The sequence below is a fragment of the Sitophilus oryzae genome, unplaced genomic scaffold, assembly GCF_002938485.1.
Source record: "Sitophilus oryzae breed Bouriz unplaced genomic scaffold, Soryzae_2.0 scaffold_1441_pilon_pilon, whole genome shotgun sequence".
Classification (NCBI taxonomy): Eukaryota; Metazoa; Arthropoda; class Insecta; order Coleoptera; family Curculionidae; genus Sitophilus; species Sitophilus oryzae.
Window position 1 is genome coordinate 1,143,422 of NW_022146106.1, and position 27,237 is coordinate 1,170,658.

The 27,237-nt window shown below is 31.8% G+C and overlaps 1 protein-coding gene across 2 annotated transcripts in view; it reads left to right on the top strand.

The window, feature by feature from the left end:
• The first annotated feature begins 128 nt into the window (after positions 1–128).
• Positions 129–27,237, top strand: part of LOC115876971 (phosphatidylinositol 4-kinase beta) — a 67,595-nt gene continuing 40,486 nt past the window's right edge. Inside the window, exons 1-2 of one of the 2 annotated variants that reach the window (XM_030893018.1) lie at positions 129–443; positions 12,944–13,226. In XM_030893018.1, the coding sequence (XP_030748878.1) occupies positions 13,036–13,226 (191 nt within the window). In that variant the 5' untranslated portion in view covers positions 129–443; positions 12,944–13,035. The remainder of the gene's footprint in view (positions 444–12,943; positions 13,227–27,237) is intronic. The other variant, XM_030893019.1, reaches the window with a different exon arrangement.

Consider the following 27,237-nt stretch of genomic DNA (forward strand, 5'->3'; position numbering starts at 1 on the left):
TCATTATCTAATCCATTAATAAGTAAAATATAACATATATGATCATATATATACAAAAATCATATATGGAATTTATTACCAATGGAATCTTCTCATTTTTCTTGTTTTGGTAACTCCATATAAACAAAACACGACAGTTGACAGTACTGCTCCATGGCCGAGAGATGAAGAAGATGGCGTCTAGCTGTGAATTTCGGATTTAAAGTGTTGTTTCCGTGTTTTTGCTAAACGATATTAAAGGTTTCGATAATAGATAGTGTAATTTATGTCGGTTTAAATGTCTGATTTACTGCTGTATGGTTTGTCAATGTACGTGGTCGTTTATATATCTTTAAAAAATATAAGTAATTGTGAAGGTTGTACTGACGTTTGCCCATTAGGATATCGAAGCTCAGCATAATAGAAAGTAATCATATTAATTTTGCAGTATCACATTCTTTAAGGTAAAATTAAGTATTTAATTACTGTTAAGTTTTAACTTGTACAATTATTATAGCTTTAGATATCTCCAAAAATATGTTTGACAAAAGTCACACCCTTTTATTCTAATACATTCTTTTAAAACCCACTAAGTTCGCTCTGCTTTATATTATAATTAATTCCAGACACCTACTAGACTGACAAAATCTTTGTGAAACTATATGTATGTGGTTTGGAACTTATAGACCTTTTTAAAAAACTATGAAAGATAAACACTGTTTACTTATAACTTTTTAGATATAAACAATGCAGATATGTTTATATCTTTTTAGATATAAATATTTTAGTTAAGTATTTGCTTAAATCTCTCTAATCTAATTCTTAAAAAATATATTTTATCTTTGTAATTAAACTTTACTAAGAGCATTAATTAACGTTGGCATTTAGAAACAAACATGTAAAGTGACATACATTAGATTAGAATAGGCTTTTAACATTGATTTATAGCCAAAGCTAAATTTAAAGTTGGTTATAATTAGGTAAATTAAACTAACCATGTTATCAGCATTTTCTAACTTATTAAAAACTAAGTCAAGGTATCCCTTCACATTACACATATCATACGTTACAGCTCATGAAAGCATTTTAACACAGTTTAGGTTTTAATTATACTTTTTGTATTCACTTTTACAAGATATTTTTTAATATAATAGTGTACTTTTATTCTTTATTTATCATAATATTAGTTTATGATTCATTCAAAAATTATTTATATCTACACTTAATCATGCCTGACTTATGTTTAGTAAATATTTGTTTATTTACCAAATCAGATTGATTTTATACAATTTTATATTTATTCCAAATATACATAATATACCAAGACAAATCTGTTGATAATAAATAAATTAAGTGTAGATAACAAATTTACAATTTTTGGTAAAAATGTATAAAAAAAACTAAAATAAAAAAAGAAATTTATTTTGTCGGGATTGAATATAGTATAAATAAAATTAATTTGAATGGAAAGTTGTTTTTAATGGGATGATACTCATTACACTGTTGCCTATTCTTCAATAAAAATGAAGCATTCTTGCAGCAGCAATTTGAAACTTTCATTTCTTACGATATTTTAAATGTACTAATTTATAGTTTCTTTTCAAAAATACTTTGTATTATATAGTAAAAGGTATTTATATAGTTAAAAGGGCTGAAAAACATGTTTTTTTTTGTGTCCAAAAAATAAAAGAAAAATGGGTAGGGCCACCTTTATCACGTAGGGGTAGGTATGTACAGGGTGGTCCATTTTGGTTGTTTCTATAGGGTATCTAGGAAACCATGAGAAATATTCAAATTTTGATACTGCAGTCTCGGGTTCTTTTTTTGAAAAAAAATACAATGGCGCAAACGGATCGCGGCTATCTTGATCGGTTTCGAAGCTACAGGGGGATTCTCAAATTTTGTACTTTTTGAAGATGTTCGATAGTTTGTTTATTTCAACCACCACGGAAAAATGAATTATACATTCTAAAGGCACTTTTCTGTGTAGAAAGCAGTAGCGTAGTCAGACTTTTTACAAAAAAATATTTTTTGAGATATTAACTATACTTACTTATGTTCTTTTTTTATATAGAACCCCCTGTATATTTTTAAATTTTCTTATTCGGCTTGGCATGGGCTTCTCGAAAATATATAACACAAATATTTATTTTCACTATTAACCTCAACATTTCAAATTTTTCTTAAAATATCCGCTTAGTAGATAGTAGGCCGCGCCGAGTAACAAAGTAAACGGTTGTCATGGTGATCGGAACATACCTTTGATGGATGCGGCACATTTCATTTCAACAGATTGAAGTGTGTGTATTTTAAATAATAAAAAAAATTAGTAAATTTGAAAATTTTGAGAAATACCTATAATATGTTATATTGAGTCTAACAAGCATAAGCAAATGGCAGCTGATTTATATTTTGAGCGGTATCCAGAGCGCGAGCAACCAAACCCAGCCATTTTTAAAAGGTTAGAAGATAGTTTAATCAATTCATCATCTTTTCAAAAACCGCGTCCGAAAAATTATCAGAAAGAAGATGAAGAAAATCAATATATTAATGTCCTCGAAGCCGAATACATGAATTAGCAATTAAATAAAATGGAACAATACGAAGCAAATAAAAAATAAGTGTGACAAAAACAAAAAAACATATTCTAATATAAACTAAAAGGTTACTTCAATCGGGCTTCTCAGTTAATATAAAAAAAATAAAAACACAAAGACTACATTAAATGTTCAGACCGCTGCCCAATATTATCTAGACAGAGCTGGTACCGTCTCTGCACGCCGCGCCGCGCCGTCGCACAGTGGGGTATTTGACACAGATAGTTGATCGAAGTTTTTTTATGTAGACCTTATATAAATTATTGCTATTTTCAATTAAAGAGGAAATAATATGAACAAAATAAACGACAATTCGTCGATTCTAAAAAAAGAAAGAAAAATCACTGTTCCAGTGTTTCCACGGTCAATGCCACTAATGCCAGTAGTAATATCGCAACTAATACTACTAATGCTACGACTGATCCGCGAGCAATGCCCATACCACTAAAGTCGCTACTAATGCCAAATTGTGCTATACTGCTAATGGCAGCAAAGTCGCAATATTTTATTTTACTGTATGAAAGCCCAATGTTTACTAATTAAAACGTATATAGACAATATGCTGAATTTTTCGAAATGCGCAACTAAATTTCTGAGTAAATGCTGCAACCGCACATGCGGCATTTGGCGATCTCCGATCGGGGCTTCGCTGATTTCCTATGTGTGTGGATGGGGAAGTCGGAGTTCGGCGACTCGTTCAGCGACGAGAACGAGCGCTCGTCTCTATGTTGTTGCTACCAGAGCCCGCATGTGTGGATGGAAAGGCGAAGTCCGATCACGAGCGCTCGGTAGTTGACGACCCCTCAGAGTTCGCTAAATGCCGCATGTGTGGTTCCGGCATAATAAAAATGTCACAAATTTAATCAAATTTTCTGAACGCCTAACTTTTAGTTGCAAAAAAAATCGTTAGTATAGAGAATATCAAAATAAATAATACGTTTTTGTAGAATACATACCTGCAGCCATCCTGCAGCTTGCTTAGTCATTTTCAATCAAAACAATAATATAAACGTAAAAAGAGCACAAGAACAACAACAATTTATAATTTTAAACATGAAATTTAGCCATTTACCTCTTATCTGTGAGAAGTAACAACTTTGACGTTTCGTTGAAACAAATGAATGCAACTAAACACACCCATAGCAACGCCATTCATGGCAGACATGATTTAACTTATCATTTATCTTTTTTTGGGAAATCTTAAACACATTTGCTTTTTCGAATTGTTGTTGAATCTAGTGTTACGGCTCCGAGGACATTAATATATTGATTTTATTCATCTTCTTTCTGATAATTTTTCAAACGCGGTTTTTGAAAAGATTCAAAATTGATTAAACTATCTTCTAACCTTTTAAAAATGGTTGGGTTTGGTTGCTCGCGCTCTGGATACCGCTCAAAATATAAATCAGCTGCCATTTGCTTATGCTTGTTAGACTCAATATAACATTCTAACATATTATATTTCTCAAAATTTTCAAATTGACTCATTTTTTTATTATTTAAAATACACACACTTCGTTTTTTATTATTTAAAATACACACACGTTCCGATCACCATGACAACCGTTTACTTTGTTACTCGGCGCGGCCTGCTATCTACTAAGTGGATATTTTAAGAAAACTTTGAAATGTTGAGGTTAATAGTGAAAATAAATATAGAATGTTATATATTTTCGAGAAGCCCATGCCAAGCTGAATAAGAAAACTTTAAAATATACAGGGGGTTCTATTTAAAAAAAAAACATAAGTATAGTTAATATCTCAAAAATATATTTTTTTAAGTCTGACTACGCCACTGCATTCTACACAGAAAAGTGCCTTTAGAATGTATAATTCATTTTTCCGTGGTGGTTGAAATAAACAAACTATTGAACATCTTCAAAAAGTACAAAATTTTAGAATCCCCCTGTAGCTTCGAAACCGATCAAGATAGCCGCGATCCGTTTGCGCCATTGTATTTTTTTTCAAAAAAAGAACCCGAGACTGCAGTATCACAATTTGAATATTTCTCACGGTTTCCTAGATACCCTATAGAAACAACCAAAATGGTCCACACTGTACATACAGGGTGAGTTTCCTACGATGTTCTCTATGGGTATCTCGGAAACTACTGGAGATAGAGAGTCGGTTAAATGGGAAAAGAATTGCAGTTTTGTGGGGTCATAAATATGCGCCTTTCAGATTTTTGAAAAAATTCATGGCTTACTAGATATTTCGAAAAAAAAAACAAATTTCGGCTATTTTAAAAATTGTCCCTAATTCCATTATAAGCTATTTTAGACAAAAAGTTTTCAGATAAAAGTTGTAGATAATCACATCCTTAATGAGACTGTGTTCTCCGTTTTTTTCTAAAGCCTGTCATTTTTGACATATGACACAAACATATGTTTTTTTTAAATGGAAACCATAGTTGGCCATGACTTCATAAAAAGCGCCATTTTTTAAGCTTTTTAGTGATATAAGCTATAATATCTTTTCTTCGAAAGATTACTGAGTTCTAGCCAATTCTTATCATTTTTAAACAATTTCACTTAGTTAGCCATGGAAACAAGTTCAATCGCCGTTGCTCTCAGAAATGTGAAGCTGTCACATCCAAACTTTGTAAATTAAAATAAACAAAAAATGTAAATATGTATTTTCCAAATTTTTCTTCATTTGAAAGTGTGTAAATCTCGCACATCAATAGAGTGGTTCCAACATGAGTTTCATTATGACACACCACCCCCCACCCCCCATAATGAAAGAAATGCTAAAAATTATTTATGTCATAATTATACAAACGCAGGGATAGGAAGAGGTGGACTAATTGCATGGGCCTCCTCGATCATCTGACTTATCCCATTTAGAATTTTTTATGCGGTATAGTTAACAATAAGGTTTACAAAAGAAGTTATGAATTAAGAGAGGCACTCGAAGTGGCGGTACGAGAAAAGTTTAATTCCGACCGATCCTTCTGTGAGAATAGGTAGTAATTCAGTTTTAAAAAGATGCAACTCAAAACAATGGCGGATTTTTTGAACATTTTCTAAAATAACTTAAAGTGTATGTAGTGATATTATTTTTTTAAGTTTTAGTTTGTGTAATGTAAATTGTAAAGAACCGTTTAGTAATATATTCTGACTTTTTCTAAGTTATAAATCATAACTGAATAAGAATACCATGCAATCTAAGTGAAATTAGTCAAGAAAGATAAGAATTGGCTATAACTAAATTTAACTTCTCTAACATGTCTTGAAACCTGTTCTCTAAAAAACGTAACATTCAGCAGCCAGCGTATCCTCGAAAATGTATGGTCAAGAAAAGTTGAACCAATAATCCTACACGCTTTTCTACATTTGAAAAATTCATATTTACAATTTTTGTTAATTTTAATTTACAAAGTTTGGATGTGACAGCTTCACATTTATGAGAGCAAAGAAGATTAAACTTGTTTCCATGGCTAACTAAGTGAAATTGTTTAAAAATGATAAGAATTGGCTATAACTCAGTAATTTTTCGAAGAAAACATATTATAGCTTATATCGCTGAAAAGCTTAAAAAACTGCGCTTTTTATGAAGTCATGGCCAACTATGGTTTCTATTTAAAAAAAACATATGTTTGTGTCATATGTCAAAAATGACAGGCTTTAGAAAAATATGGAGGACACAGGCTCATTAAGGATGTGATTATCTACAACTTTTATCTGAAAACTTTTTGTCTAAAATAGATTATAATGGAATTAGAGACAATTTTTAAAATAGCCGAAATTTGTTTTTTTCGAAATATCTAGTAAGCCATGTACTTTTTCAAAAATCTGAAAGGCGCATATTTATGACCCCACAAAACTACAATTCTTTCCCCATTTAACCGACTCTTTATCTCCAGTAGTTTCCGAGATACCCATAGAGAACATCGTAGGAAACTCACCCTGTATAAAATTTCATCAAAATCGGCCAAGCCGTTTCGGAGGAGTATGGTAACAAAAACTGTGGCACGAGAATTTTATATATTAGATTAGATTTTATGGGGAACGTTATCGGGGATCGTCATTTCGAAGCAAACTGGACGCGGTTTTTTTTTCGATCATACGGTATTAATATGGTATTAATAATAAATGACCTATTAAGAAATGCTTTTTTTGTTTTTAATTAACTAATATGGTTGGTATAGTTTATACAAATAGTAAAAGTAAAGCATTTTAACATCCCTTTTTAGCGGGTATCTATATAGGTATGTAAATTCTTAAGAAACATCCGGTCTCTTATCGGCTTGAATGGTCAGTGCGTTTCAACAGATTTTAATTATTTCCTTCGAAAAAAAGCACGAAATTGTTTTCAGATGGAAACCCTTTCAAACGCTCCCCTATTTATCGTCGTTTATTATCGTGATTCGTGGTTTTTACGATTCTGGTAAAAAAAAATATAAATCCGATTTAAAATATAAAACTATTTGATCAAATATATTTCTGATTGGGCCAATTCAAAGCTTATGAGGTCTGAATAAATGCCATGTAAAAAATACGTCAATGTCGTGTCAGTTACTATCTAAAAACACTGTATGATCAAAAATAATCGCTGGCCCTCATGTTTTTACATTTCGGATTAAAATTACTATTTTTAATTTTAAGCCCTAAGTAGGGCTGTAACGAGCCCTGTTTTTTAACTTGGCCGAGCACCGAGTACTCGGCTAAAGGTAATGGCCGAGTACCTAGTACTCGGCTGCCGAGTAGTGAAATTGTCGGGTTTTTAATAGTCTTAACAGGTTATGCGACCTTTATTAATATATACTAATTATACTATACACCATAACATACTAATATTATATTTTATACATAATATAAATATACATATATAATTTAACATTAAAGAAAGCTAGTTAAAATTCCCGGAATTCCCCGGCCTTAAACCAATGATCTTGTTTGTTTTGCCTATGATTGGCGAGCGGCTGGGATTCCCCGACTACAAACCAATGACCTGGTTTGTTTTACTTATGGAGATATTGTTTTATTCTGTGGTTCCCCATGCAAACTGATATTTCTAATGTGCTGGATTCTGAATTGATTCTTTTAAGGTGCGGTGGCGACGTTGATTTTGTTTTAAGCAAATCTTATATGTGTAACTAATTTAAAAGTGAAAAATAATTCAAACAATTAATAATACCCTTTAAAGTTATATTAAAATGAGCGACAGTGATGCTGACCTCTTTTAGATTATAAGTATTAAATTATTATTTCACTGTGTTTGTGTTATTACTTATACTTATTATTATTACTTTGCTAAAATACATTAATTAAAGTTATGAATGAATAACTTTTTGTTTATTTTATTATTTGCCACTGTAAGTCTCACTTCTATCTGTTTTGGACATGTATAAATGGATTGTTTCTATTACTATACTTTACTCGGCCTACTCGGCCGAGTAAGGCCGAGCACCGAGTACATATTACTCGGTTAAAATTCTGGCCGAGCACCGAACTACTCGGTACTCGGTGCAGCTCTAGCCCTAAGTTTACATTTGTGCCTAATATTAAGTGTGACGATCGCTTAGAAATGACGATCAATGACATTCACCATATATTTTCACCGTGTTAAAAAGCCTTAAGTATATATCGTCAAAATTAGCTAGACCACAAAAAAAGAGTTTTTTAGTACGACTAAATTGAATTCCGACTAAGTAATATATGCTAAAAGAAAAGCTCCAATCAAATGTCATAATTGATTTGTTTACTACTCCTATATATAATGTTTATTAGGTATACAACTAGTGAAATGTTCCATTATTTTTTTTTTAATTTGGGAACCATCGCACGCTGCATAGTGAACATTTTTTGAAACCGTTTTTTAAGATTCATTATACTTTCTGCAGATGCTTCTACGTCCCACTAGTCAACTGGCATACCCAGCAATGTTGCCGTTTGCTGTCGCCTTATTTTAGAACGGCGGAAAGTAACGCCTAGCTATTTTTATAGCTGTTTTTATTTTTTAAAAATAGCTGAAAATATCTAATAGCAATCAAAATACGCCGTATGCGTGTTTTGGTTGCGTTGGTTAGTCTCTGGGGTAAGTTTTTTTTGTTTAGATTGCACACCAAAAACCCAACCCATGGTTATTAAATTAAACAGGTTGCCTCGTAACTTGACATTAGCCGCCATATTGCGCGTCATCCTGTGGTAGCAGTTTTCAGCTTACAAATTACAAATAATTTAACATTGTTTTCCTAAGGTTTTCCGTGTACTAAGTGCATTTGAGTGTTTGAGTGGACATAATATATTTTTTAGTGTACTTAACGTAATATAATTGATAAACTAGATAGTTTTTTTTAAATTATTTATCAATTTTCCTTAGAAATAGAGTTCATTCCTACCTCTAACAGCCTATAATGTTCAGTATTGTTTTTGCTGAGTGATGTATATGTATAATAAATTATTTCGACTAGGTTGCGATAATTTAACATGGTAAAAAGCTAAAACTATTTTTTTTGAATACAAATATTGCTTAAAAATGTTAAATGTTAGCAAACTTAGATAAAAATAAATAAAGACTTTCTAGAAGAACAGTTGAACTTGTGTAATTGTTATTATTATTAAACATTTTGATAATAGTTATTTTGAATGTCCCACTAGCTGACGTAATCGCGCTAATTATTGTGATTGGTCCAAAGTTACGAGGCAACCTGTTTAATATAATAACCTTGTAAGCTTGCACCCAACCGATTATCGTTTATGCGCGTGCAGAACTGCGAAATTAAGGGACAACAAACGGCAACGTTAGGTATGGGAGTTGACTAGTGGGACATATAGAAGCTAGTATTTTCTTCAAATCCGGACGCAATCTCTTTTCTGATTTGTACACTTTGCATAAAACTAATCGCAAATAAATAAGAGATTCAGAATTGTTAATACTCAATAGAAAAAAACAAAACTGACAATGAAGGTAAAATAAAAAAACACATATGTTTGAATATATTATAGTAGGTATTTTATTCTCTCTACTCTATACTTTTTTATGGAATGAATTTTACATCTAAAATATCATCTACCCTCATTTCCAAGGAAATTTGACGCCTTATTCTCTACTGTACGAAAAAAGTATTTTTAAAACATATGACCACCCATTTATATTCTACTAATCTCAATCAGTAAATGTGAAGTCTAAATATAATTGTTGCATCTTGGACACACACCACATAGCAGATGAATAATTCTGTATATTTTTGTTTTTCTACTGAATATGATTTTTTCATAGCATTTTAATCGGAAAATATAACGCACATAAACAAAAGATGAGCCAATGTAATGATTAATTTTCCTGTTTTAAAATAAAGAATGATAATATTGTAGTAAACATAATAAGTCTGTAGATTTGCTGAACTGGTTGCCAGTTTCTACCGTATGATCGAATAAAAATGAAATTCGATGACGTTTCCCATATAATTTTACATATAAATGACAGCGATCTTCATTTCATAGCCATCGCTGACGCTGTTTTTATTCGATCGTACGGTACATTGGTTTATAAAGTAGAAGTTTAGAATTAGACTATTTGACTAATCTTTAAAATTTCCACTATAATCAAATACTTACTAATTCCTTGGTGATTTAAAATGTTATCTATTATTTTTACAACAGAATAGCTCCGAAAAAATCATATCTTTTGCCAAGTATGAAGTTTATAAAGTTGCTGGAAATTTATTATAATATACAGGGTGTTTCAAAACAAATGCGAAAAACTTCAGGGTGTGATTCCTTGTTCAAAATAAAGGGTAGTTTGGTTTATAAATGTTGGGTCAAAAGTCAACCATTAGGGAGATATCGCGGTACAAAGATGGCGGAAAAATAATGCATAAGATAACGTATTGCAGTAGAGTAATGTCAAATGAAATAATATTAGAAATATCCTAAAAAGTGACAGCGGCCAACTAGATTTTTTCCTAAAAAATGACAGCATCCCACTAGATTCTTTATCTAAATATTTTTTTGGTCCTGACATGTAATGCTTTACATTTTTTTTTATTTCAAATCGGTGAGTTTTATCAAAAAATACAAGAGATAAAAAAGTTTCTAAACAAACTAAACAGTCCAAATCATTTTTTTTGCATGTGTTTGATAAGATTTTTCTTTAAATTTTGTTAACAAGAATGATAGGGGAGGGATAGTTTATTTCCACCCCTTTCACTCATTTTAAAAAAGTGAAAAAATTACCAGAAAGTGTGTTTTCATAATAGTAATGCTTCCATAAAATTTCATTAGTCTATCGCTTTTCGTTTTCAAGATAAAAAATAAAAACATTATTTTTCGGCTATCTTTTTACGGTGATATCTCCCTAATGGTTGACTTTTGACCCAACGTTTATACTACCAAACTACCCTTTATTTTGAACAAGGAATCACTCCCTGAAGTTGTTCGCGTTTGTTTTGAAACACCCTGTATATAAATATATATCTTGAATAGTAATTTACCCCAATGTAGGGTAAAATTTTCAGATTTCAATTGAGTAGTTTTTTTGATTACACTGGTCTACAAAAAATTTTTTTTTTTCGGGCCATGGTACCATTCCTACTGATTCTTATGTATTCAGAATTCATTCCGAATCCAAATATAGCTTTCGCTTTCTTCTACCACCCACCATTTACCGGGGAGCTACCCTTTATTTTTATCACTTTTCGATAATAATAATACTTTTTTGGATGAGATCTCAAATATGTAAAAAATAAGTGAAAATGTGCCATATAAACGACGGAAAAATTGATCACGTTTACTGATTTTATAACACTTTGAGCGGAATCCCCGTCAGAATTGAGCTAGCATGTCTTATATTTTTTCTAATCGCAAAAAAGCTACCACAAGTCATGATTTTCGAAAATCGCAGGAATCTGAACCAAAGCCGGTATAGGGATAGGGTTTTTTTTGGGTCGCTGACCATGAATCTGACGTCGGATTAGCAGAATTAATTATGGCGGATCCAATATGGCCGATGTGAATTTCAAAAAATGCCCGGACTTGGACAAACGTTTGTATATGGGAGTTTTTTGGGTCGCTGATATTTTCTCTAACCTCAAAAAACCTACCACAAGTCATGATTTTCGAAAATCGCACGGATCTTAACCAAAGCCGGTATAGGGATAGTTTTTTTTTGGGTCACTAACCATGACCTCACGTCGGATTAGCAGAATTTAAAATGGCGGATCCAATATGGCCGCTGTGAATTTCAAAAAATGCCCGGACTTGGACAAAAGTTTGTATATGGGAGTTTTTTGGGTCGCTGATAATGAATTTGACGTCGGATTCGCAAAATTCAAAATGGCGGATCTAATATGGCCGACGCGAATTTCAAAAAAACCACGGATCCGAACAAAATCAGTATATGTGAGTTTTTTGGGTCGCTGATCGCGAATCTGAAATCAAATGGGTCATTGATCGCGAATCTGATCTCGGATTGGCAAAATTCAACTTGGCGGACCCCATATGGCCGACCTCAAGTATACGGTATGGGTTCAATTCGAATCGGTCCCGCGCCGACAAGGTAGGCTATTCTTGAGGTCGACCATACGGGATCCGCCATCTTAAATTTTGCCAATCCGACTTCAGATTTGCGATCGATGACCCATTTAACCTCAGGTTCGCGAACAGCTTTTGTTCGGATGCACGTTTTTTCGGAATTTGCGTCAGCCATATTTGATCCGCCATTTTGAATTTTGCTAATCCGACGTCAGATACGCGATCAGCTTTTGTTCAGATCCATGTTTTTTTTTAAATTCGCATAGGCCATATTGATTCCGCCATTTTGAATTCTTCTAATCCGAAGCGACGTCAGATTCATGATCAGCGACCCAAGGAACTCCCTATACCGGTTTTGATTAAGATCCGTGCGATTTCCTACAGTCATGACTTGTAGGTTTTTTGAGGTTAGAGAAAAAATATGAGACATACTAGCTTAATTCTGATGGGGTTTTTTGAGTTTATCAGGCCCATTTACATTAGGTTATATTGTTATACATAAGAAAACTTTTTTTTAATTTTTTCCCTACTACATTTTCCTGAATTTTTACGGATTTTCGCAAAGTTTTTGAGGTTAGAAAAAAAAAATTGCCAAACCGAACCTGTGACCAAACTATAGAAAAGCAGTAAAAATAGGTAAGGGTTTACTCGTTCCCCCAATAAACGAGGGATGATGGGGGAAAATGGAAGTCATATATATTTTACATAGGAATCGCCAAGAATGTTGCCAAAACTGTTATCAATCGAAATAGTTCCCCGATGTATACACTCAGTATAATATTTCTTACACAGGTACAAATTCCTGGGTCAAATTTTTGTTCGCAATCACTTTCCTATCTCGGCACGAACAGGAAGAAGACTTGTAACAAAAGCATTCTTTATCTTTTGCAGATATTTCCGATAATTTTTTGTGTTTCGGTCACGTTCAGCAGCCGGCCGTCATGATATGGGAACGAAGATAGTGCAGTTCCGAACCTAGAAAGATGAGCGCTGGTGCTTCGGTGCCGGTCGTGGGGAAGCAAGCGCCGCCGCCACCGGTGTTGACCTTGAAGCGTCCGAAAATAAGCGCATGCAGGGATGCAGTGCCGGCGGTGCACGGGAGGGGTCACACGGATCATCAAGGGTCCAGAGCGCGTCTCAGCAATCACCAGAGGAATTTAAGTCTGGACTTTAGGTGAGCGATTTTAGATATTCAGTGCAATCTCTTTAAACGTAACACTCTAATTGCGATGTTATAAATATAAATACATACATATAGTTCATACCAAATAACCAAATAAACTTTTAGTCGTGAAATTAAGCTTGACCGGCACATCGTTGCCCACTTTTATGTATTTAATTTTAATCAAAATATTTTAGGAGACAAAAATAAATTAATTATAAATATATAAACAGTTGTTATTTACATCAACAAAACTCACCTTAACAGCACTTAAGGGATATAAAGGGCCATTACTACCGCTTTTCCGTTCAAAATATTCTAATAAATTTGCGATGAGTTTTTTACGGCTATTAAACTATCTTGTACACTTCGCACTAAAAGAGGTTCTAAAGAGAACAATGTTCGACTGCAAGGTCTGCGAGTAAACATTTTCAAGCTTAAAGTATCACAACACTATTTATTTACATCAAAAACTCGTAACTAAAGTGTCAAAACGAATAACAATGTCAGGAGTTGTGAGTAATCTAAAGGGAAATTGGAACAACTTTCGTTGTACGTCATCAATGACACCATGTGTCGTCTTATGGAGTTTGCTGGTGGTCGTATTATGATGTGCAACGAAAGTTATTTTAATTTCCCTTTGGGAAAAATGTGTCTCGCTAATTCTACTTGTTCACACGAAAAGAAATATTTACGTACAAGAAATATTTGTGGATGCCTCGGTGGATGCGATAGACATGTTTAGCTTTTTTGTGTTTACTTACTGTTTACTACACTTAAGGTTATGTATTGAAATAAAAAGTTTTGTAGAAAATCATTGTAAATGTTTTGTAAAAAATCAGTTTATTCCAACATAGTAGAGAACCGTTCTTAGTACAGTTACCCTTAAGGTGCGTTCACACCGGCTTCGCCGCTCCGCGCCGCGCCGCGAGACTTTTTTAAGGTGTACTTTTGAAGTGTATTTTTTAGCGCGCACAAAAGTATATTTTAAAAAAATAATTTGGGCGGAGCGGCGCATCCAGTGTGAACGCACCTTTATGCGCAATAGAGAAAATGCGAATTGTAATGTATTGTATTTATGCATATGTAAAGAATATTTTTGTGTTTGGCGCTATGAAAAATGTGAAAATTAAGGTCTGCGCAGTGGTATAAGGCAAGCTTTTGACTATATAGATTCTTAAACAACTGTCTAACAGAAATAAGCATTGTTGTGTGAATAATTTAGATATATTATTTTTTTATTATTTTATTTCTCGTACTAACCGGCAACACTGTATGCCGCTTTTTATTTTGTCTCTCTGTCAACCATAATAAAGTCATATATATATTGTTGCGGACCGGTGTGGACTCGACCAACCAACAAACCAAACCAAACCTAACTATATGGCCCGCCCTCGGATGACCTTAACATCGCATTAAAGAATAGACACCGTAATGATTCATTCGAAGATTCGAGAAGCATCGAGTTCTACTGGAATGGAGTAGTACATACGAGAACAATCGATACCTTCTCTATGCACCTAACGATCTATGGACTATTCTAGAGACCTTTAGCTGTCGGTATAAAAGCCGGCGGCTGTGGCCTACAGAGGGCAGTTATAAAATATACGAGTGCAGTTGACGCGCTAAAATTCAAAATAAATTCTTAGTTATAAATCGTTTGTAAATAGTTCCATAAGTCTTTTATCGTTATTGTTTTTGTTAATTAGTGTTAAATAAATAGTGTTTAAATAAATTGTGACTTTCTATCCACACGGAACCGACGAAAAACGTAACAATATTTTTCTCTGTCGCATGCTTTAAAATACAGACCACACAGATGAAGTCTCCAGGATGGTATATGATCTTACTATCACTAATTATTATTCCTCTAGATTTAGAGAACCTTTTTGTATACATTTCAAATTCTGAAGAAATCATTTATTTATACTTTGAACATTTTACAAGAAATTTATTAAATAACTTTCTGGCAGTTCTTGAAAAGAACTGTGGGTTTTTCGCCACTGGAAGAACATCTGCAAAATAAAAAGCTAATTTTTTTTGAGCTGCACTGCGTTGAATCCAAACGGAAACAAGTTTGTCAGTGGTATTTATTTAAGACCACTTTAGTTTTTAGCAGATACTTCTATTATAAGTTATCACCGTCAAGCAGAATTTTGCAAATGACAGACGACAATACCGGGTGCGTCTCAAAAGTGGCTCACCCCTATAACTTTTTTATTTTTTCAGATAAAACAACGATATTTGGTATGTTAGTATATGACATAAATTGGGATTGATTGACGTATTCAACTGTTTTCGGTCACTTCCGGTTTCACCGGAAATAGCTACAACTTTTGATTTATAAATGGCACCCTCGGTATTTTTTTACTTTATTCGATAGAAAATGACACTCTGAATCGAATGACATATCATATATCAACTTTTGACATTTTTGCATATGGTTTATTTGTAATTGTAACATGCGCTTCATAACGAGAATTTCACTCAAAATACCAAGTGTGTGGTATCAAATTATTCGTAAAAAAATGCTTTTTTCAAATATGCTAATGAGCCACCCTTGTTTCCTTTGAAAAAATTGAGATATGATTAAAAATACGATTTGGCCATACATCTTTTAACCGGCCAGGACAAGACACTAAAAACATTAGACGATCAAATCTATTTTTCCAAGGCTCCTTGACTAAAAATTAGTGTTTTTAACACAGCCATGGCACTCTAGATTGAAATTTAAAATACAATTTGTTTTTGAGTGACTATGTCAAAAATTGACGTATGATATGTCATTCGGTTCAGAGTGTCATTTTCTATCGAATAAAGTAAAAAAATACGGAGGGTACTATTTAAAAATCAAAAGTTGTAGTCATTTCCGGTGAAACCGGATGTGACCGAAAACAATTGAATACGTCAATCATTCCCAATTTATGTCGTATACTAACAAACCAAATCTCGTTGTTTTATCTGAAAAAAAACAAAAAAGTTATAGGGGCGAGCCACTTTTGAGACGCACCTGGTATAGAGTTCATGGCCTGTGTAATTCTTTTTATTATATTCTACCGATCTTACGGTACTTTAATATAATATTCTAAACAGAGTCGAACTTGAGAAATTGTGAAAAAATTGGTTCCGTCGCTGTTTATTAATTCTAAGCGCGAACAAATTCTTCCGTTTTAGAACCCACTGTCAGTTTTATGTAGGATGTTACCGATAACGTAAAAAAATCGACGATATCCAAAATGCGAACGCAACAAAATCTGCGAACTAACATATTCACTAGGCATTATGCAAAATTACTAGAACCTTGAATCTGCAAATTGGGTAACACGTTTTAGGCAATAGGAAGAAGTTTAAAGCGTATATTTTTTCATTAACTAAGCAGTTTGTGCAATTTTTGATTATATCGGTCTTACAGTTCAATACCAGTTATTTATAGTCGCATACGAGAAAAAATAATTGTTTTGGGGACAAGGGCCATTGAATACAGTGTTGAGTAATCAATGATCTGATATGTTTTAATTAGAATTCTGAAGGGAGCGCAATATGCGGGTAAATGTTAAATTATTATAGATATAAAAAATGTGGGATAAACTTGGGTTAATTATGTCGTCTCAATTCGATATTCTAATATTAATAAATTGTACTGAATATGTGGTTGGCTCTTTGTGAAACATCGTTGAAATTTTAGTATTTTAATAAAACACTTTTAGATGTTTCAAGTTTGATGAGCATAATTTTACCTCTACGTGGTTCATTTGAGCTGTGTTGTTTTGTTTCAGATTGTTAGGCCTTTACCAAAAATTTCTTAAAAACTAACCGTCTAACTACAGTGTAACGATAATTATTTGCTATGGTGTGAGTTTAAAGTGTTTACAACAGGGGCAATAAAAATATATTTAAAAATAATTCTTGTTGGTCATTTACATTATTGTTGGTTTTTACTTATTATTTATGATTTATTTTTTTTTTATTATGATTTATATTTCTAGTTGTTCCTGAAAATTTAAACGTTTACCTTTTAGATCGCTATGTAGTAATTTAATTGAATTTACATTAATTGTGTGACTATTTCATATACAATGTGTTGCTAGACCGGAACCACAGATTAACTTACAGATGTGGCACTTATTTCATCTTGCTGATAGACGCCGCAGTAACCTCGAACCTCTAATAGGGCTATGGCGTTTTCAGACTTCGTTTTTCTTCTCGAATGCATTGTTGCCTTTTGTAAAAAATGTACAGCCAATTGAAATAATACATAATCTAGCGATTTATCATACGCATGCCCTTTGTATTCGGTCCCTTTAAATATAATATTTAAAGGGACCGAGTGCATTCTTGTTTTATTTAGTTTATACTAATATTAAATGTAGTGGTGGGGGTAGTTTTCACCCTTCCTGTACTTTTTCATGATTTTTGGAAAGTCAAATGTTAAAGCACTACGCAAAACATAGACACCCAAAATCTCATTCAAATCGGAATAACGGGTCTTAAAATATCTGAAAAATGTGTTTGTTTTTTAAAGTTTGATACCCTCTAGCGGACAAACGAAGCGCTTTTGCATAGAGTTAAGTTGTGTCCATTGAATTTATTACGATTCCAAAAATACGTAGTAGTTCTATGTCCATGGAATATTGGGACACCCTGTATATGAAGACACTAACTTACACATTGTATTTCCCAGTGCGCTACCTGAATAGACGAGAAAATGGAAAGAGTTGCTAGGAAAATTTAAAAACACTTATTTGGAATCCGGCAATAATAATAATAAACATGACTTCATTAGTAATAAAGAAAAAATAAAACATTATGGTTTGGGCATTATGGTGCTAAGTAGTAGTGTGTTAATAAAAAATATCTTAATAAAAAAGTTATTTCTAATTGAAAGACATACAAGCTTCATTTTATTCATACGTGTGGATTATTTTTGAACTTCGAAAAATAAACAACTATTAAGATCTAGACAACATTTAAGAATTTAGTAATATAAACAAGGACCATAAAACTATCTTATGCATATAAATAGACAATTAACCTCAATAGAGGCAAGTTTATGCCGTATTTCAAAAGTTTTTTTTTTATTTTTGGAACCGTAACCTTACATTGAGTGGTTTACTTTAAAACTGCTAAAAAAATAAATATAATTTATGCATATTATGTATATTTATGTTTTAATAACAAAGAGTATTTAGGATAATTATTCAAAAATTGCATGCTGTGCTATTTTAAATTCTCCATCTACTTTTGTAGGAAATATTTGAAGGGTACAGGGGAAAAACACCGTCATTGCATTTTTTTGACGAAAATAATTTACCCAAGCCAATCGGTACATATGAAGGTGTAGAATCTAAATCTGATCTTATTTCGGTGGATCATCATTGGATTCAAAAGTTAGGCCGTGGCCCAACATAGCTTCGAAAAAATTCAACACACTATATTTTCTTTATTTTTTTATATTTTCTCTAAAACTGTATGGAAATTTGAAAAAGAACAAACGGCATTATCCATTCTACAACAAGCAAACATTTTAGGTTCATTAACCATTCTACAACAGATAAAAAAGGACTCTACTATACTTTCATATTTTTTTAATTTTCTCTAAAACGGTATGGAAATTTGGAAAATTAAAAACGGAATTAGCCATTTTAGAACAAGCAAAAACTTTTATGAAGAATGCATTTTTCTCAAAATGTCATAATAAAACAGTTTTTCTTCTAAAGACAATCCGACGACATACCTTGATATTAATAATTAATATTATAATTATTTTTACAGTCTCCTTTAAATTCCTTATTTTGTTAAACCATTCTACAGGGTGTTAAAAACTTTCGTTAAAATCAATCGTCAACTTTTTTTAATTTTTTAAAGAAAAATATTCTGTTTAATTTTTAATTTAAAAAAAGGTTAAAAAGTGAAATAAATTAAGTAGAAATCACTTAAAAAATAATAATAATCGGCCGACTAGAACAAAAATAGAAAACTTGACAAATATTATAGATATAATAAATAACTTTAGAAACGTCTAATTCGAAGAAAAAAAAATGAATATTAAGCAGTTTAGTAAGACTTATTTTTATATTCTCCGAAGGCATTGAAAATTTGTCTAAACTTAGTTCCTGAAATTGAAAAAAAGTGGATTGGCATATGAAGAAGGCCACCTGTTACGTTTTTTGAATAAGCCAACTTTCACATTCTTAATGCTTTATAACCGACAAAAAAATCACGTAATGAAGTATCATTTAATATTTACTTTTTATTTGTACTTGTTTGTAAATTAAAAATAAATTAGTGCAATTATGAGTACGTCATTTTTAGGCTTATTTTTTTATTATTAGAAAAAAATAGATAATGATATCTCTTTAATTTATAGATAGCTTAAATATTGTGAGGTTTAATTAAAAGAGAAAATAACTAATTTGCACTATTGTAAATAAGAAAGTAGAATAAGATTTAAAAAAAATCAACATACATGGTGTCCCATTAATTCATAAACATAGAACTACAACGCAATTTTTCAATCAAAATAAGTTACTTGGGCACATTTACCTCTATATAAAAATGCTTTGTTACAATCCACGTGTTCATGCATGGTAGACGGAGGTGGGGACCTAGGGTGGAAATCCTTGACTTGCTTAGTTCTGTTTGAGGTTATACTTGGCACATAATTTGAATTTGATTTGAAATTTTGTGGATTTGTCTGCCTTTACTGAGCTTATTTTAAGTTATTTATTATTTATTCTACAGCTGGTAGTTGTTTAGAGGTAGTAAATCTAGAAGGATTTTTTTTGTGGCAGAACTTAAATTAACAGTGACTATTGCTATTTATCGAAAAAGACTGTAAAATAATTGGTTGTATAGCGTGCGGTAGATCTCGGCCAAAAATCGAGGAATTTTATTTTCAATGCAATAACTTTTCACTAGTAACTGACTATATAATATACATACAGTGGTGGCCAGAGAAATAGAGCCATTTATATTAAAAGAACTATGGTTTCTAAACAAGAATCAAAAAGTATTCTGAATTATTTCTAACATTATTAGAAATTTATATAACAAAAAGGGATAAACAGAACATAAAATTTAGTTTCAAAAAGTTTATTCAAAATCATATATAACAAAAATTTGGAAGAAATAACATGAACATTTGGTCATAGAAATAGAGCCAACTAGCAAATAAACAAAATAAACACTATTAAATAGCACTATCAATAACATTACATAAACAGACATGTTTATTAACATTTAATATTTTGTTTTATGGCCTTTGTGTTTTAAAACTGCTGCGCATCTTTTGGGCATTGAGTTTACTAATCTTTGGCACATTTCAAGTGGTATGGATTCCCATTCTTTCTTAATAATCTCCCAAAATTCATATTTATTTTTTGATTTATGTTTACCAACAGCATTTTTGAGGTAAGTCCACAAGTTCTCAATGGGATTAAGGTCCGGCGATTGAGAAGGCCATGGAAATATGTCAATTTTGTTTTCAGTAAAAGTAATTTTTGTCCTTCTGGCGGTATGTTTAGGATCATTATCTTGCTGGAATTTCCACACTAGCGGCATATTTTCTTCTGCATAAGGCAGCATTACCTTTAGAATAATATTGATATATTCATCTTGGTCCATGTTTTCTTTAATCCAATAAATTGGGCCTACACCATACCACGAAAACGCTCCCCATATCATTTCCCCCTCATGTTTTATAGTTTTAATAGTATATTTTGGTAATAATTCTTGGTTGGGTGGTTTTCTAACAAATCGCCTACCATCAGACCCTATTAAATTTAATTTTGTTTCATCGCTCCATAAAATATTACGCCATTTTTTAATTCCTTGTTCACCATCCCAATTTAAGTAATTATGAGCAAACTTTAATCTTTGTTTTATATTCCTAGCGGATAACATAGGGACCTTTCTAGCAGCTCTACCATGCAGGTTACTTGCTTGAAGCCTTCTTCGAACTGTTCTTGAACTAATTTCTAACTCTAATTCGCGTTGAATATCGCGAATAATTGTTCGTGATATTTTACTTGTAACTCAAAAACTTTTTGTAGATAACCTTTCTTTCTATAATTGTTTTTATAAATTTTCTCTAAACGAACTGATTTGGGTCAAGAGCCAGCAAAATTGATTGAGTTTTACCAGAACGAAACTGCCGAAGTTTGAATTCTATTTCTTATAACTCTATATACGGGGTTATATACGGGTTAGTATACGACAGAAATTAGGATTAATTGACGTATTCAATTGTTTTTGGTCACTTTCTGTTTCACCGGAAATTACTACAACTTTTAATTTTTTGGCAATTTTTAAAATGGCACCCTCGGTATATTTCTACTTTATGACATATGTCAACTTTTGACATTTTCGATTAAAAATACGATTTTGTCATCTTTTAACCGGCCAGGGCGAGACATGAAAAACATTAGACGATCAAATCTATTTTTCCAAGGCTCCTTGTTTAAAAATTAGTATTTTTAACAGAGCCATGGCACTGTAGATTGAAATTTAAAGAAAATGTTCAAAGTTGACATATGATATGTCACTCTACTCAGTGTCATTTTCTATCGAATAAAGTAGAAATATACCAAATCTCGTTTTTTTAATAAAAAAATAAAAAAAATATAGGGGTGAGTCACTTTCGAGACGCACCCGGTATACAAAAAACAACAACCGCAGACTGAATTGTCAGATTGAACGAAGAGAAGAATTTTGAAGTATCTTTGAGTGAAAATTTATTGTTAAAGTAGCATAAATAAACTTAGTAGTAGTTAAAGTATGTATTGAAAGAAAAATATAAAGTTATCATAAATATTAGGGGGGGCGCCAGGTAGGGTACTCGCCCGGTCTAAATATTTCCCTTCCGCCGGCCCTGTTTATGACTTTGTTTTTTGTGTATATCTTCAATATTCGTTACTAAAAGTTCATACGAATATTCAAAAGCACGTTAAAATATTTTTTATAGAACGCTTAATTAATTTTTTTTATATGTTTAACTTGGCTCTATTTGAATGACCATAACTGTATACATGTAGTAAACTGATTATTTATGAAATTCACATAATATTAACTAATTACCTATATATTTTTTTCTTGCATTTTTGCTTTTATTTACTACTTGTGAAAGATTAAAAATGCGATGTCAAAGAATGGGCTCTTACACAAAAAATAAAATACCCAATTCAAGGACAAAATCTGAAATAGAAGACTATTTTCAGTATATTTATCCAAAAAAATAGTTATAACATAACATTGAATAATTTTTTATAGGCCCTCAAAATTGCTTTAATTTGGAATAATTTTAAAGGGCCAATTGATGACGTATGAAAAATACGCCCAATCACATTGTAGAACCGTGCTCGTGCGCCAGCCAACAACTGCAACATTGCGATTTGATTTGACGTGCATGTTAAATAATAAATTTGAGGTTAAATTTTTTGTTTGCTCCGTTTGTGAAAGCTTGTAATCAAATTTTAAGTTTTAAATTGGTAATTTTTGATAATTTGTTCCATCGTGGTCGTATCAGAACCTGGATTCGAAAAGGCGTCATCTGATAACCTTCCTAAAGTTGACGTCGAAATGGTTAAATTTTAAATGAGTCAGCATGGTGGCTCGGCGGTGTTGCCGCTATTCAACATGCTATGTGTGACGTATTAAAAATATAATGCGGATTTTTATTCTGGGCTTTTTTGTTTTTATTTATTTTCTTAAGAACGAACTTCAAGTTTTTCGAAAGTGAGATAGCAGAAAATTCTAGAATAAACTGCTTTATTCAATTATGCGAATTCCAAAATATAGTGAAAGAACTCATTTAAATACGTCAATTGAATTTGACTTACCTGCTTCAGTAGCGTATCGGTATATGATACCGTGTGTTATTGATTAATTAGTATAGCTTATCTATTTTTATTAGAATTATATATTTTTATAACAATTTTATTAACTAACAACATTTATTGACAACATAAAATAAAGCTACATTATATTTTTACACGTTATGAATAAAATTAGACCGGCACTGATAAACCTGAATTTAAGTCAGCCATTTTTGATCCCCATCGTGCTCGACCTAAGTTTTTTGATATGCTCCTTCCTTCTTTTTATTCAAAGGTTAAACAGCCTCAATCAAAAATAAACCCAAATGTTAATTTAAAATTTATAAAGTTTTTTACCAAAAACCATTTTTGACACAGACATAACATTCCAATTTTTATGAAAAATCAAGAAAAAATGCAGTAAATACTAGAAGAACATTTATAACGAAAAAAAATCAATCGTCGTTGAAGTGGTATTTATGTAGGGGTGAGGGTAGCTTTCGCCCTCCTCTAAAGTGCCTAGCTAAACATAGAACTCTCATTCAAATCGGGATTTCGGTTTTTAAAATATCTTAAAGATCTTTTTAAATGTGATGCCTTCTAACTTCTATATTCATAGAATATTGGCCCATCCTGTATAGAGCGTATTCAACAATAGGAAATATAAGGGTAATATTAAAACACATTGATATTTTGATATCTTTGGTATTTAAAATTGTGACTTATTATATTTTATTGAACAAATTAACATCATATAAATCTTGTTGATTATTTTTTATTTTATTTGAGGACTTTCTTAATTAAATAGTGCAATCTTAATGTTTTTAAAGTTCAACTTGGTTTGCTATTCGCGGAATTTTATTCTCAAATTTTTTTTGTAAAATTTAAATAAATTTATGTTCATATCACAATTTGAAATATGTAGTAATAATAATCATTCCCACTGATATTTTTTGACACTGGTACTGGTCTACCGTGCTGGCAATTGTTACTTTTGGGTCGGTATTTACATGTGTGGAAATAAAGCGCATAGGGATTTTATTATGTCGGAGTGAGAGAAATGCGACGGTGTGAGGTTGCGTTGTTGCCGGTACCCCCTGTCAAGTAAAGTAAAATCACGATCGCAAACCGCTTATTTTTAAGACTTTTTTCGAAAAGATAACGAGATAAAATCATTAGATATGTTTCTGAGCATCTGAAATGGAATTATACGAATATCGTTAGGGTGTCAATTTTTTTATAACGAGAGAACGTCAGTAATCGCGATAATCTAAAAACTCAAATTTTTAACCATAACTTAAGAAATAACTTAAGAAACACTCATATTGAAGTTTTTTTTTATTTTGAAGATCGGATCATTTACAATATGTTTACATAAGAAAAATTCGATAATATTGTTTTTTTCCATTCTAAAATTTAAACAACCCATCCATTTACTTTTAGTGCATAACAGTTTTCAGCAATCGTGTAATTTTTTTTATTTATAAAGATTTTTGCATTACTGTCTGCGAAGAAAGTTTCTGAAAAACTACAATCAATTATTTCTAATAGATTTCGAGATATCGATTTTTGAATTCAGAGTTCTAATAGCGCGACTACTGTCGAACACCAACCACTTAAAAATTTTGAAGCTATAGGGAAAATTACAACGACTCGTTAATAAATAAACAAATAAAGTATCACGAGACGTAATTAAATCGTGAAGCTGAACGCATGATGTACACCTTTCCCTAGAACTTTAAGTATTGACACATGATATAAGGACGGTTAGATAAGATATTACGCATGTAGTGGGCGGAGCTTAACAGAAAATTACTATCCCGGTGACGTCATGCGCGCGGAGAACTGATTTGCCACCGCAAGGGATCTTCTGAGAGAAGATATTGCGCATGTAGTTGGCGGAGCTTAACAGAAAATTACTACCCGAGTGACGTCAGGCGCGCGTAGAACAGAGTTGCGACCGCCAAGGATCTTATCTAACCCTTATTGTATCATGGTACTGACAGAGGTACTGATTGGGTCAACCGGTCGACTGCGACAAATCTGCTTATTCCCTTCCACGTCTTTAGTAGCAATGTGCACAGTTTCTCGGTTTATTTCATACGTTTGGCAACATGTTTAGTTTTCCCTCTTTGTTCAGTACATTATAAACGCATTGTACTCTTCTTACATACGGAAATCTCGACCCAAGACTAACCTTTGCCAGCCCTTAGTATAAATAAACATGTGCAAATACTATAATACTGTTTATATCGAGATTCTGTGCATTTTCGGATTTCTGGTGTAGAATTCGATATAGAATTCTATACTTTTAGTCGTTCAGCCATACAAACTGCATTTTCTAGCAGAGTTCGGCCGACTTAAATAATTTGCTTTAAATTGGCGATTTTAATCAAGCACTTATTTATTATAATCATTAATTTAAATTTATAGAAAACCTTGAAAATAAAAATATTGTTTACTCAAATTTAGATATTTGTGATAACAAGAAATAATTCGCTGAACTAAAGGAGATAATAAAACTCTACATAATTTAACAACAGTTTCTGATATACAGATTGTTAACTGGCCGGTTACTTATTGGGGAACAGAATGGCAAGACTGCCTACATTCCAAATAAAAAAGTTTTTATATATATATATATATATATATATATATATATATATATATATATATATATATATATATATATATATATATATATATATATATATATATATATATATATATATATATATATATATATATATATATATATATATATATATATATATATATATATATATATATTGTATTATTATTGTATATTGCCCAGTCTTTCTGTGACATACACAATGTATAAAGTGTACTTGTTAGATTCCAAGTTAATTGTTATAAAAACAGTTCTAAAAAATATAAATTTTAACGTCATGGCTTTTTTTTATTTTTTTTGAAATTATGGTTTTTATAACTCTGTTCTGTAAATATGTATGTATATCGCAAGGATTTCTAGCGATTTCGGGTAATATTCAAAAAACAATTCCATGTTAATTGAAGGGATACATGCATTTAAATGCGCTTAAATTGACATTGATTGTCAAGTTTGACATACATAATTAAAAATAAATCTATTTTTTAGATCATTCCTTTGAAATTTTTTGGGGTGCTACAAATTTAATTTGTTTTTTTTTGTTGACAAAAAGAAAATTCAAACATAAAAAAGTTTGAGAGATATTTAAAATTTTCAATGTTAATTATTAATTATAGAGCCATGCTTCATCTTTCTTCTTTACATACATGTGATAAAAAAAATGTGATAAAATACCGTATGATCGAAAAAAAACGGCGTTACATTTTTGTTGTAATAAAGATCAACAACTATATTTTAAACAAGATTGCATTTTTAGCCAACCATACCAATATAGGTATGGTTTTAAGATCGGCAAAAAAAAAGTTTTTTTAATTTCACTCAAAATGAGTTATTTGCGTCATAAATGAGCTAAATACAAAATAGTTTCATGGTGACTGTCTGTCTGTCCGTCTGTAACACGATAACTCAATAGCCGCTAAACTTATTTTAACCAAATTTGGCACAAAAATACTGTGGCACCCGAGAATCTGGCCATTAGTTTTTGGTGGGGGTGGGGGTTTGGTAAGGGGGTATGGGAGGGGGTTAAACATTTTAAAAAATCGTAACTCCAAAATTACAGTAGCTAGCGAAACGCGGTTTGCAATTTAAGATTGGGAAATTTAAGATTAGGAATATTTGCAACAAAATTTGTAATGACATCAAAATCAGTCAAAGTCGCAGTTTTTGAGATAAAAAAAATTTGAAGAATTCCTTTACTTTGAAACTAAAAGAACTGCCTACCAACTTTTTATTAACATATTTTAGTATGGGCGGCTGTAGTACGTGCCTCCCGGCGCCAATTTTTTCTCATAAGAGGCGTTAGTTTTAGTTCTGTAAACTTTGACAGTGAATAGTACTGAATTAGGTAATACCACAGATTAGGTATACTATATGTATACAGATAAAAATCGTATCCCTAATAGTACGAGAGCTGGCAACGTCGGAAAAACAAGTATTTTAAGACGTCTGGCTCTTTGATACATCTTTTACTATGCTCTCTAGAACAGCATGCGGACCGTCTGGCTGCCGGTAAACGTTGCGTTCCCTACTGGGCATTGAAAGAAGATCCTATATTTTTATTAGTCCTTTGAATTCTAGTATT